At 38.2% G+C, this 14,456-nt stretch overlaps 1 protein-coding gene across 1 annotated transcript; it reads right to left on the minus strand.

Moving 5' to 3' along the window:
• Positions 1-11,735: 11,735 nt before the first annotated feature.
• LOC120114700 (B-box zinc finger protein 21-like) lies at positions 11,736-13,166 on the minus strand. The gene is made up of 3 exons (XM_039135522.1): positions 12,852-13,166; positions 12,282-12,734; positions 11,736-12,153 (listed from the first exon to the last, which is right to left on the minus strand). The coding sequence occupies exons 1-3, from the start codon at positions 13,038-13,040 to the stop codon at positions 11,893-11,895; spliced, it is 903 nt and encodes a 300-aa protein (XP_038991453.1). The 5' UTR covers positions 13,041-13,166; the 3' UTR covers positions 11,736-11,892.
• Positions 13,167-14,456: the final 1,290 nt, after the last annotated feature.

The following is a 14,456-nucleotide window of genomic DNA, read 5'->3' on the forward strand; positions in this document are numbered from 1 at the left end:
CAAAAAAATAATTCTGATCATCAATATTTTCAGAATCAACATCATCAGCAGCCCTGGCAAGATAATAAAGGTATAGATTCTTCCTCTAATACTAATTCTAATACTAATTCATTTGAGTTATCAATGCAGGAATTTATAGCTTCGACAAAAGATTTCATGGTCTCCACAAAGACCTTGATGCACGAACATTTTGCAACAATTAAAAAATCAAGGAAATTTGTTACAAAGTCAAGCAACACTTTTGCAAAGCCATGGTTATTCCCTAAGAGAATTGGAGAATCAAGTGGGACAAATTGCTACAGCACTACATTCTCGCCCACAAGGAAATCTCCCTTGTATTACGGAGATCACTAAACATCATGGGAAGGAACAATGCAATGTACTTACACTAAGGAGTGAAAAACAGATCAACTAAGATGACAAGTTTGGGGGAGAACACCTGAACAGTCCTCTCCATGGCATAACACAACTAGAGGATCGGACTGAAAATGTTGAACGAGAGGAAACACCTGAAGATAAGGAAAGAACAAAAGGTTCAGAAAAGCATCACTCAAACAAGAAGAAATTCATGGTCAAGGCCAGAGATTCTTCAATAACAGCAACAGACAATGTGAGACATCCACCACCATTCCCTCAATAGTTGAAGAAGCATGATGATGACATCCAGTTTAAAAAATTCGTTGATATTCTGGATCAGTTATGTATCAATGTACCCTTACTAGAAGCCATCGAGCAAATACCTTAATATGCCAAGTTTCTTAAGGACATTGTTACAAAGAAACGGAAGGTAGAACGTGTTGCCACGGCAACATAAATCTGTTCAGCAGTGAGCAAACTCCTACCAAAGAAAAAGGACCCTAGCAGCTTCATAATACCATGCTCAATCGGTAATGACTTCATAGGATGAGCTCTTGTTGATTTGGGATCAAGTGTAAACTTGATACCAAAGTCCATATTTATGAAAGTAGACAGGTATCACCCCTGTCCAACCTCAGTCATCTTACAACTAGTTGATCGGTCATACGTGCGGCCAGAGGGCAGAATAGAGGACGTCATAGTGAAGGTGGATAAATTTGTATTTCCAGCTGATTTCCTCATCCTGGATTGCGAAGCCGATGAGCCCGATCATTCTGGGACGACCCTTCTTAGCCACTTGGAGAATCCTAATAGATTGTGAAAAGGGAGAGTTCACAATGCGAGTAGGAGAGCAAAGAGTCACCATCAATGTATTCAACTCCATGAAATATGTGGATGATTCATAAGAGTGTCAGTGTATCAGAGAAGTAGAGGAGAAGATAATCCTTGGACAATGTGAATCTCTAAGACTCGATAAATATAGTGCTTTATACCATGACCCTAAAACCGAGATCTACGAACAAGATACATTTTCTCCAAGCAAATTATTTCTAGAAGACGATTCAGAAAACCATGGCCCCGACAACGAAAATCTGAACAATGAACACTCCAAAAATGATATCAATGCATAATACGGAGGAAAGACAAATGATCAATCGAGACTTCTTCATAGTAGATCATGTATGAAATTCAAACATTTAGATTATGATGAGGTTAAGTCTCAAGACTCATTCTTGCAACATACACCAAAACTAGAACTTAAAACTTTTTCATCACACTTGAAGTATGCTTATCTAGGAGCTGATGAAACTCTGCCAGTAATAATTTCTACCAACCTAACCTCCGAGCAGGAGAATAGTTTGTTGAATGTTTTGTCACAACACAGAAAAACTCTTGGATGGATAATGACAGACTTGAAGGGAATCAGTCAGACCATATGTATGCACAAAATCAACCTCAAAGATAGCCATAGCACTTCGATGGAACCTCAATGAAGGCTCAATCTAATAATGAATAAGGTAGTCATGAAAGAAATTATAAAATGGTTGGACGCATGAGTAATATATCATATATCCGATAGTTCATGGGTTAGCCCGGTGCAATGTGTACCAAAGAAGGGTGGTGTGACCGTGATTAAAAGCGAACATGACGAACTCATCACCACAAGAACAGTCACGGGCTGGTGCATATGCATGGATTACATGAAGCTCAACAAAGCCACAAAGAAAGACCATTCCCCTCCCTTTCATCGACCAAATGCTTGATATGTTAGCGGGAAAACATTTTACTACTTTCTCGATGGATACTCATGGTATAACCAAATAGCCATAGTACCGGAGGATCAAGAGAAAATCACTTTCACATGCTCGTATAGTACCTATGCATTTAGACGAATGCCGTTTGGACTGTGTAACGCTCCAGCTATATTCCAAAGATGCATGATGGAAAACTTTTCAGATATGGTGGAAGAATGTATGGAAATATTTATGGACAACTTCCCCATCTCGGGAGATGATTTTGACTGATCTCTCGGTAATCTATCCAAGGTATTGAAATGATGTGAAGAAGCCAACCTTGTGCTGAATTAGAAGAAATGCCATTTTATGGTAACTGAGGGAATAGTGTTAGGTCACAAAATTTCGTGTCGAGGCATCAAAGTCGATAAAGCCAAGGTGGACGTGATTGCAAACCTACCCCCACCCACCAATGTGTGAGGTGTATGCAATTTCCTTGGACATGCATGCTTCTACAGGCAGTTCATAAAATATTTTTCTCAAATCTCTAAACCCTTATGTCTTTTTCTTTAACAAAATCATCCATTTGAATTTACTAATGATTGTTTGAATGCCTTCATAGATTTGAAGAAAAAGCTTTCGACAGCACCAATCGTTGTCCCACCAGATTGGAACGAACCTTTCAAGCTCATGTGCGTCGCTAGTGACTATGCAGTCGGAGCAGTGCTAGGGCAACAAAAAAGTAAAATCTTTCATGTTATATACTATGTGAGCCGTACTCTTAATGATGCACAAGTAAACTATACCACCACTGAAAAAGAACTCTTAACAGTAGTATTTGTATTCGATAAGTTTAGGACATACCTAATAGGCACTAAGGTAATTGTGTATACAGATCATTCTGCCATTAAATATCTGATTAATAAAAAAGATGCAAAGCCTAGACTAATTCGATAGATATTATTGCTACAAGAGTTCGATTTAGAAATTAAGGATAAAAAAGGTATAAAGAATCAAGTGGCAGACCATTTGTCCAGGCTAGATAACAAACTTGATTGTCCTGACATAACTGAAATTCAAGAGGATTTCCCTGATGAGAAAATATTATTTGTCACGGTTGCGCCGTGGTATGTTGACATAGTTAACTTTCTTGTTAGTGGTGTTGTTCCTCCTAATTTATCTAGCCAGGGCAGAAAGAAGTTTCGACATGATGTACGACATTACTACTGGGATGAACCGTTCCTATTCAAGTAATGTGGAGACCAAATAATCTGAAGATGCATTCCAGAAGAAGAGCATAAAGATATTCTACACCAGTGCCACTAGTCACCATATGGAGGGCATTTCGGTGGAACGAGAACAGCAGCGAAAGTGTTTCAGTCTGGATTTTATTGGCCAACCTTGTTCAATGATGCGTATGAATTCTATAAGTCATGTGATAGATGCCAACAAACAGGAAACATATCAAAAAGGCATGAGATACCATGGCAAAATATTCTGGAAATTGAACTCTTTGATGTATGAGGAATAGACTTCGTGAGACCTTTTCCCATATCTTTTAGAGATGTGCACATTCTCTTGGCAGTAGATTATGTATCAAAGTGGGTTGAGGCCATTGCAACACCTAACAATGATTCCAAGACGGTGTTAAAAGTTTTGCATAAAAATATATTCACCCGATTTGGAACACCACGAGTTATCATCAGCGACGAAGGAACACATTTTGATAATAAACTGATTGCCAACGCACTGAAGCGATCTGGAGTACGACATAGGATTGTTATGGTGTACCCTCAAAGGAATGGACAAGTCGAAGCCTAACCGGGAAATTAAACGGATCCTTGAGAAAGTGGTCAACCTAATTCGAAAGGACTAATCACCGAAACTGGATGAAGCACTATGGCCTTATCGCACAGCGTTCAAGACACCGTTGGGAATGTCACCATTCAAACTAGTCTATGAAAAAGAATGTCATCTACCTATTGAGCTCGAACATAGAGCATATTGGGCTATCAAAAAGTTAAACATGGATGCTCAGCTTGCTAGAGAAAGAAGACTCTTGGAACTGAACGAGATGGATGAATTTAGAGCACACGCATAAGAGAATGCCCGCCTATACAACGAGAAAACAAAACGATGGCATGATAGAAAATTATTGCCCATGCAATTTTATTCTGGACAACAAGTACTGCTCTACAATTCACGTCTTAAGTTATCCCCATGCAAGATAAAATCAAGATGGTCAGGACCATTCATCGTACACCAAGTCCATGACAATAGTGCAATTGAAATCCAGAAGTAAAAAGATGGTTCCATCTTCAAGGTGAATGGGAAGAGACTCAAGGAGTACAAAAGAGCCCCATTCATACGCGACAAACTGGCATCGTTGGCACATGATGCCCAAGAGTTTGCTTTATTTACTTAAACAAAATTTGTTACCTAGGCAACGAAAATTTGAATTCTGTACATAAATAAGTTAAGTTATTTTCTACTTTCATCATCCGTTTTGTTTTATTTTTTTACTATAGGCAAGCAAAGAACACCCATGGGGAGTTAGAGCATGCATGAAAAGAAAAGAAACCCTAGGATGCATGGTTTTGGCGGCAGAATAAAGAGTAAAAGAGATCTTTTCCCGCACTTTATGTCCAATCATATATTTTTCATTAAATGCAAAAATATTTCCCCTTCATGTAAGGACAAAACTACCTCGAAACCACTCATTACTTTCCAAAGAAAAAAATTGCCCAACTTCTTCTTCTTCATCGTGCCTCGTTCTCTCTCCACTAAACAAGAAAAAATTTCTGTCAACGAATTCCTTCCCATTGCTACCACTAATTTCAACCAAGTACAATGGTAAGATCAAGGAAAACCCAACCCCCAACACAGAGTTTCAAACATTTCCAAACAGCCGAAGCAAAAGCACGCTTCAAAATATTTCAGAAACGTCAAGTATATTTGGAAGATGAATTCATCTTCCCAGCCTAGGAAGAAGAATCGTTTGGACCAGAGGTGATGGACGTGATAAAGAAACATAACTAGGAGAAGTTTACTAGCCATTCCAAAGTCGTAGCACCGGCGATGGTAAGGGAGTTCTACGCCCACCTCGAAGACCCATCCAACCACACAGTGTACGTTCGAGGGAAGCTCCTTCGATTTTCTCCTTCAGCAGTCAATATATACTTCAAGTTGGGGAAAGTAGAGGAGAAGTACAAGCGATTCGTGGCTGAGGCGGATCAAGAAACGTATGACAGAGTGCAGAAAGATTTATGCTTCGGGTGGGCCAAGTTCGAAAGGAATGCCCCAACAAGGAAAAGAGTAGATCGCCGAGCACTAAAACCGAACGTAAAGTTGTGGAACCACTTTCTCAAAGGCAAGCTGATGCCAACATCTCACAACACCACTTTCCTCGTGAAAAGATTGATGCTTTTACACTCGATCATATACGAGAGGAAGATCGATGTTGGAGAACTCATCTTTGAGCAAATCCATGAATGTGCCAAGAGGAACCGGGGTAACCTATTGTTTCTCAATCTAATAATCGCGCTGTGCAGGAAGAAAACGTTTCCTGAGGAGCCCTTCAAGGATTTCATTAAATCCTAGGAGGGTATTACCAAGAAAAATGTATCTGAGTTGATGAGTTTCGATGAGGATGCCCCACATGAAGGTTTGGAGCGAGGAGCAAAATCGGTTGCCACGGCTAGAATGGCCGATGTGGTCACGCACACTCGAGAAACACGTGAAAAGATCGGACGCCTGGAAGATCACATGGAAATCTACTTCGACTATGTCAAGGGTAGGGACATGCAACTCAACACATTCTTCAAGGAGTTACTCCCGAACACTAACACCAGACTGCCGACCTTCCCCAGTGTCATCCTCAAATACAAGGTAGGCGGTAGAACATACCATGCCACGACATCGCATGTCCCTCCAGAAGTTCACCCAGAAGTGCCCACTGATGTGCCACCACTGGCAACCCATGTCCCACCCGTACCAGAGGAAGGCCAAGGTGACACATACGAGTTCCACACCTCCTCCTCCTTTTCCACCTCCGAGAGCAGTCAAGATAACCCACCCAACTTCTTCCCTGATGAAGCTTTTACTCCAGTACCAAAGCAACCCGAGCACGATCCTATACAGTCCCCTTTAATCAAGCAATATCAGTCCCAGAAGCAGATCCTAGTCCAGTACCAGTTCTAGCACAACCAACCCCTACTGTCGACCAGTCAACTCCAATACAAGCCTCGACCAGGAAGAAGCACTACAAGAGAATGCCAGGTCGTATACTTCAGCCATCCCCCTCGACGCCAAAACTATTCAAGCCAACCCACCACAGTGAGTTTCTATTTTAGTTTTCATTTTTTTCTCATCTGCATATAGCTTTATATAGTTTTAGTTTTCATGCATTCCCTCAAGTTTGGGGGAGATATTGTACCATATTCTGCCATACTTTGTTAAAAAGCAGTTGATGATAATTGGTTAAAAATTCTGGTTGTCATGACATAAGCATGTTAAGATTATTGTTAGGAATGAATTAGGGATGCCCGATGATGAATGCATAATTTGATTGCGTAGGCCATAATTATTGTTAAGACTGTCTAAAGAAGAGAACCAACCTTAGGCCTGATTCTTTGAAGTTTATAAACACGGTTGTATACTGACCTTGCTTCAGGTAATCTGTAATTTTTTGGAAAAGAACTTTCTGCTTGTCGAGACTTCAAAAATATTTTAAGGGTAAAGTGAAAACTCTCTAGTGTTTGTAAACTCGAAAAATAAGAAGGGACACTCCTCTGTGCAAAAGCATAATTAGAAAAACTCCATAAGAAATTAAGAGTAGCCAAGGCATATGAGTGAATGAAAGTAGTCACAGGATGACTCTGCTCGACTAGCTTGGGGGTGGAAGGTATGCTCCCTTTCACCTAGAGTGTGAAACGGCATGTGTGATGAGCTGACTCCCCTAAAAAAAGAGGTTGATAAATAATTAGGAGTATAAACTAAGCCTGAAAAATAATTTGTTGCCTTGACAAACCAGAAGTGCTTACTTAAGTTTTATAATTACCTTTATGCATAGACTGGTCACAATCACGCACACACTATAGCAAAGAATCCTGATAAGGGAAGGGACTTGACTGACATTACTGTCGAACATGTTGAGGCCAAACATTTTTACTGAGGGTTGAAATCTCAAACCATATGATATTCTTAACACTGCTTGTCATGACAATTTTGATTTTCTTCTAGCTATTGTACATTGCTTGAGGACAAGCAATAGCTTAAGTTTAGGGGTGTGATAACTCCGTAAAAAAACTTAATTTTTAGTCTTTTCACTTGAGTTATTGCTCATCTAAACAAAGTATGCACAACATTTTAGTTGCATTTAGTTGCATATAGGTTGCATTAGCTTGTGGTGGATAAATTTTGCTTAGGTAAGATTTATTTGGTCTGACTGATCCTGCTGAGGAGAAAGGATTGTTTAGATTGTGTTTGTGCAGGAAACTTACATAGGAAGAACATTTCAGTCGTGACAACGTAAATTTGCAAAGGCCAACGGAATAGATGAGAACGTGAGGAGTAGATTTATCTCGCCGAGGCAAAGTTTATCTGAAGAAGTCTGAAGCATGTGTGACGAAACCGCCTATGTCACACGCCAGCTCGATGACCTACTTCACGTGCAAGCAAGCCTTAATTATTCTGACAGCCGCCTTTCCTTTTAAGTCTGGGCATTTAATAACGGTTATTTATGGAAACTCCAAAAGCATGCAAACCCCTAGGAGATCTTTCCTTATAAATAATCAACCGTAGCCGCCAAAGAGAAAAAAATGAAGAAGAGATAAGAGCTTTATCCAAGGCGTGAGCGAGCAACTGCAGTGCTTCTTCACCGTCTACCCACCGACCTTCCTTGGTGTCCTCCATAGCCAGACTTTAGCAGAGCGGTGATCAGGTCTCAAGAGAGGCTGATCACCAAGGCATGAGTGGTACTGATCAGAATTGTCGTGATAGAGCCCCCGATTTTGGGAGTCGTTCTTCCTTTGTTTTTAACTCTTTATTTATTTAGGGTTGTACTAAACGTTGAATTCTGGATGATCTTTGATAGCACCATAAATGTCTTACTTGGTGTTAAACTTTGTTTTGCCTGAACAATATTTTTATGTTTTATGAATGATGAATTATGTTTGCTTATGATTGTTTTGCTCACTGTTTAAATATTTTACCTTACGCTGTAAGAGCATCGAGAGATCTCCTGGGGTATTGGTAAAAAAAGTCTTGGCAATATAAGAGCATCGAGAGATAACCTTTTGTCTAGATAGTGATTCTTAGATTCGAGAGAATTAAGATAAATCCACGTGAGCAATGGAATGAATCTCGGATGGTGAAGCTCTAACTTGTTACCTTAGAGATAAGGAGTGAGTTTCAATCGACTAAAAGGGATAGACGCTAGAGTAGGATAGACAACGCCTATAGTTTACGCTGAGAGGTATTGCTACAAAAAACAGTTTGACACACCAAGGGTTTTAGTTAACACTGAGGAGTATTGCCATAGCAACCTTCTAAGAATACCTAGTAATCCTATCGGGCAGTTTAGCAAGTCATAATAATTCATTATAGACTTAGAATAATTGTTGCCAAAGCAAACGTTTAGCATAAATGCTCTGTGATATATCTGAATATGTGAGGTTGTTTGCATTAGATTTAAATCAACACTTGTCTTGTTTTATTTTATTTTAGCATTCTGCATACTTATTTTGCCTCGACCAAACTTTTATGCAATCGTAAAATCACTTCTTCATTTTATTAGTTCTTAAGTTGATACTTAGTAGGACTTAGTCTATGACACTAGTTCTAGTTGTGGTAAAAATATATTTCTCGACCAATCCCTGTGGAGACGATACTCACTTACCCTATATTACTTGCATCGATTGTGTATACTTGCACAGATTTGCTTGCCTTAGCATATACATTTACAAGCGATCAGGTCCCATGTGCAGGATGCCCTAGGCGTCTATGCCAAGGTTAATACAATTTATTCGAAGCAAGTGCAAAATAAGCTTCTTCCTGACTACTACTCCTAGCATCAACATCCATTTGAAAAAAGTAAAGACCACCTCGTTCTTCACCTTGCAACATAATTTCACCAGACCTCTCATATCGAACACAACAACTTGTAGCTCGAAACTCAAAATAAACACCGCTGTCACTAGCAAGCTTTGACACCGGAAGCAAGTTCTTTGTTATCTTAGGCACATGCAACAAATCATTTAATAATAGTGCTCAAGAATTGGAGCTTAAGACAGAGTTACCAGTAGCATGACTAGAGAAAGAGACACCATTACCAACAATTAATTTACATGGACCAGATAAATCACCCTTATGACCAATGGCTAAAGCATCAGGTGTCACATGGTGTGATGCTCCAGAATCAACCACCCATTAATCACTATGAGCAGTAACAACATGAGCTTCAGTATGTCCTTTAGCACAACAAGAACATGTTGCACCATTTACTGGCACATCTTCAAGGTTGGAGTAGTTAACACTGCCAGTGTTATCTCTAGATGAATAACGACCAGAAACCCTACCAGAGAAGTTCTGATCAAAACGATGCCAACAATCAAGCACTAGGTGTCCATTCTTGCCACATAACTGGCACTGAACCCTTGGCCTCCCACGACCTCGTCCTCGAGTAGCATAGCCAAATTCATTTCGATAATCAGATCGATTTTAAGAGTTTTTCTTACTCGGTTTGGAACCAATACTCATATTAGTTACATGAGCACTCATTGGAAATTGATCATCTCAAGCGTCAAAGCCAGCAATCTAAGTCTCAACATCAATCAACAACGGACACACCTTATCGAGGGACAATGAATCTTTTATTTTGGTCATGAAGGTAACATACGACTGATATTCCCTGGAGAGACCTTTTAAGATACTTGCAACTTGCTATGCTATGGAGATCGTACTGTTACACGATGCTAACGTATCACAAACCTCCTTGATCCGAGTAAGGTAGGTCCTCAAGATGTCATCTCCTTTCTTGAGTGACTGAAGCTTATAATGAAGGCTGATGACTGCCGTTGTAGAGCGATTTGAAAAAAATTTCAAAACCTTGTTCTAAACAGCTATCGTTGTCTCTGCCCCAACAAACTGAGAAAGCAAATGGGAACTGATCGTTGACAGTAGCCACGAAGCAAGTGCACTATCTTGTGCCACAAAATCATCATACAAATCATTTGGCACAAACTCACCATTCGCACCAACCACAAAATCAGGTGAAGGTTGCATCGAACCAGTTAACAACTGCTCAAGCCGGTGACTCCAAACAGTTAACAAGAGTTGATGCTTCCAGAGTAAGAAATTAGACTCATCGAGAACGGCCTTCACCTTTTTGTGTGTAAAGGACTTAGCAGTCAAAGAGTCCATCTCCTCCAGCAGCTGAAGCAGCGAAGCAAAGCATACACCTCAGGAACGGAAAGCGAATGATACCATGATGAACAACTTGCTAGCTTACACGCAAGGGAAATATTTCAGCAAAAGAATTTCATTAAACTTGACCAAATTTCAGTGAAGGCTTGAAGCCTCTTTATACAGCTCATTACCTAGATAACAGAAGCATAACAAACTCATAACAGAAAGTTTAACGTGCACTCGCAATGCACACACGCACATGCAACGCTCAATAACTTCACGCAATTTTCAACATCTAAGTTAACATTGTTAACTTCACACACACTCAATCTTATTAGATAACAAACCTACACGATATGTTTCGGCGTTTGCTTTTATAGTGGGCGATGTCGACCACTTCAATGCTTGAAATAAACATGGCAAAAAAAGGCAAATCTCTTAATATCAAACAAATTAAGATCCTGATGTGATATTTCATGCAAATAAGGTGTAAGAATAAAGGTTATTATTGCCGATTTGAGCCCACCAGACAAAAAGGTTCCATAAGCACCAAAAAGATTGTGCCGGAGACAGAAGTTTGCAACAAGCTACCTTTCGTACGATCTGGTTGAACCCTCCAAAAAAAACCAGTCCACAGATTTGACCTTAGAAGTTGTCATTTTTAACTGCCTTTCTAGTTTTAGACTAAAGACCTATAAACACAAAGCATTTTCATAATGATATCATGACGCGATTGGAAATCATTTCACATTTAAAAAGCAATATCTTTGACTAATAATTTTATTTATAAAATTGAGGAAAGTTGATGCATGAATTAGCATATCTATAATTGGGGGACCTCCAGAGGATGTGCTCGACCCACCAGCCGATAGTGCAATTCGCTTTAGGACAAAACCAGCTACCTCTTGGCTGGTCCTACCCCTCTTTTTCCTTATCCGAACCCATCATCAATTTATCGTAACTATCATCTATCTTCTTGTTATTCCCTTCCTATTACAACCGGTTCCAATTGGCAGATCCAATCTCATTGACAAAATACATCTCCCCGACCAAAAAGAAAGGGGGGAGAGATCCCTTTACTTTGTTCCCATGATTGTCTGTTGAGACGGTTCACTTGTATGTTCTCTTTAGATTTTTTGATAACGATATGTCATGCCTTCTGTTAGATTAGATTCCAGTTTTGTTAAATGGAAATAGTTGTTTTTATTCGTGTTTACGAAATCCTTGCATTCTGTTAGTGGGGAAAATGAAGAAAGTGCTATAAACGAAACTGGGCTTATTAGGGAGTGGAAAACATTAAACTGAAATCTAACTTAGCAAGAAATGAGAAGATAAGCTAAAGATGGGAAGTTGAACCCATGTCAAACTTATAACACAACATTTTCAACATCTGATCCTACCAGAGACGCTTAGATCTCTTGGGTTGAGGCCTCATCTGTGGTACTGTAAAGGAATCATCTGTCCATCTCCTGTTAGCTTTCACCCCCATGATTTCCTTTGTTTCCTTGAACCCGATTTGCCCTCCCGTTTGTGAAGAATGTTGAGGATACAGGGAAGACGATGGCTGGGGAACCCAAATCCCTAAACTTTCTGGTGAGAAAGCATTCATATTGCTCTCGAAATCAGCATCAAGGAACGACAACATACAATCATCGCTCTGAATATAGATCCAAAAAACAAAAAATATATTCAAATCCAAAAGAAAATCACATAATTATTAATAATAAAAAAACAATTTGTCAAAGCTAAATAGTAAGAAAAGGATAACCATAGATGAATGCAAACCTTACGGAAACCAAGGGGAGGTGAAGTGGAATCAAGGAAATCTTCGACGTGCCACCCTGGAAGCATCTCTATCAAGTACTCAGATATGCTACTTGTTGACCCACCGTCTTCAGTTGCTAGAAGGTTATCTCCGGTGCTCTTGTCATTTGTTACTGCTGTTGTTGTACTGATTGATGAAGATTTAGCAAGTGAAGGTGGATTGAAATTTGCTGGAGAAGCAGAGATAGGGTTCTTGACCAATAGTGGAGACTTGAATTCAGGAACAGAATCAGCAACGTTGGATAAGGAAGCGATGGAGGATGTATAGAAAGAAGAGGTAGCCGAGAGTTTAACTCCTGTAAGAAGAAACCTGTTATGTTTCTGGGTATGTTCGTTTACCGCATGAATTGGAACATCACAATCTCTGCATAGAATTGCTCTGTCCTGCTGACAGAACAAGAAAGCTCGTTTCTCCTAAAAAAAAAATAGGAAAATCAAAATCAATCCACCGATGCAGTAGGTCCAATTTCCAACAAGTACACAATAACACAAAGTACAAAAAGAACCCAGAGATCAGAAAGTGAAAATTACCTGACAGATATCACAAAGAGGGGCTTGTTTCGAAGAGGAAGGATGGAGAAGGGAAAAACGTTGGTGTTTAGAGGCAAGCTTGTTGGCGTGGTGAACTCGGCGGTCACAGGCGTCGCACAAGGCGGCCTCGTCTGCGGTGCAGAATACTGAGGCCTCCTCTTTGTCACACACATCGCACTGAATCTTCATCTGTTTATTGATCTTTGCTCCAATCCGATCACTCTGGATCCCCAGACAGAGAGGAATACCGTGAAGACGGTGAAAGTTTGGAACCCCAGAAGAGAAGGAAATAGAGGTTTATATGCATTATGCATATCTATGCAGTAAACAGTAATATATTGCTTTGACGTTATTAAGATTCATATTTCAGATGCTGTAAGGATAGTGGGAAGCACATGAATATAATAATTTTTCTTTAAAATATTTTTTGATAAATTTTAATTTTAAATTTAATTTTACTTTAAGAAAGAAAATAAAAATTTTCAAAAAAAATTAAATTTTTTAATAACCATAAACTAATAACTTAAGAAAATATAATGAAACAAAGTTGAATAATGTAATCAATAAATTAAATATATTTATTCTTAAAATATTTTAAAATTATTGTATATGATAATAATAATTAACTAAATATATCAAAGTAGTCATATAAAATTATAAATATTTTATTTAATACAATATTCTTATATAATATATTAACTACTAAAAGTAGCATAATGACACTGGTTGGTAAAACTTTAGTCTTATTTTAAAATAATTATGTAAGGTGAAGATAACGCTAATAATAGCTCCTCTAAGGATCCAAGGGACAATGACTTGTGATTTCCTTTAATTAAGTTAATAAGCTTTCAAACTTTTCGATATCATAAACTATATTGTTAACATAAACTGTATATTTTTAATTACCATATTCTCTCATTTTCTTTATAAATGGCATCATCATGGTCGTCGTATAATGAAAGCTGTTGTACCATTTTTCTGTAAAATAAATAGTTAACTAATCAAAACAAAGGTGCTGTGCATCAGCATGGTCGTCATCCGATATAGCTGTTGTACTGTAAATTTATAGTTTATTACTGAAAGCATTGGTGATTGGTGAACCAGAATTCTTATATTTGTTATTATCCTCATGACAGCTATCAACCATCTCATCAAATACGATTTTGTTATCTAAATATTATTTATGGTTATATCATCTAAAAATTATTGATGAAAATAATATTTTTTATCATGTAATATAGAAATAAGTATGTGTTATTAAAAAATATTTTAAAAAATACATTTTAGCATACCTTATCTTTAAACAGTATAATCAATAAAACTAAAAAAAAGACACATTTTACAAAATACTTCTCTTGAATTTTAGCCATTTCACTAAAGATGTTCGATTTAAAATTTTGAAGTTCTATAATTTTTTAATTTGAATGGTTTTTATATTTTTGTTTTAGAGTTCTAAGATCAGGGTATTTAAAGTGTTTTATTGTGGTATGGTGTAATCATTTAAGGCTTGTGATATTGTTTTAAAGCTGAATTTATCTTATTAAAATATAATAAAATCTTTGCATATAGAAATATATAACACTTTTGGTAAAAAAAAATATAACA

The sequence above is a fragment of the Hibiscus syriacus genome, unplaced genomic scaffold (genome assembly GCF_006381635.1).
Source record: "Hibiscus syriacus cultivar Baekdansim isolate YM2019G1 unplaced genomic scaffold, ASM638163v2 tig00110239_pilon, whole genome shotgun sequence".
Lineage (NCBI taxonomy): Eukaryota > Viridiplantae > Streptophyta > Magnoliopsida > Malvales > Malvaceae > Hibiscus > Hibiscus syriacus.

Bases quoted from the DNA above. Each gene is read 5' to 3' on its own strand.
- LOC120114700 (XM_039135522.1), bottom strand. From the start codon at position 13,040: ATGAAGATTCAGTGCGATGTGTGTGACAAAGAGGAGGCCTCAGTATTC. The intron at 12,735-12,851 runs GTAATTTTCACT...TTTTTTTTTTAG, and splicing joins CTCTTTGTGATATCTGTCAG to GAGAAACGAGCTTTCTTGTT. The intron at 12,154-12,281 runs GTTTGCATTCAT...ATCTATATTCAG, and splicing joins CTCCCCTTGGTTTCCGTAAG to AGCGATGATTGTATGTTGTC.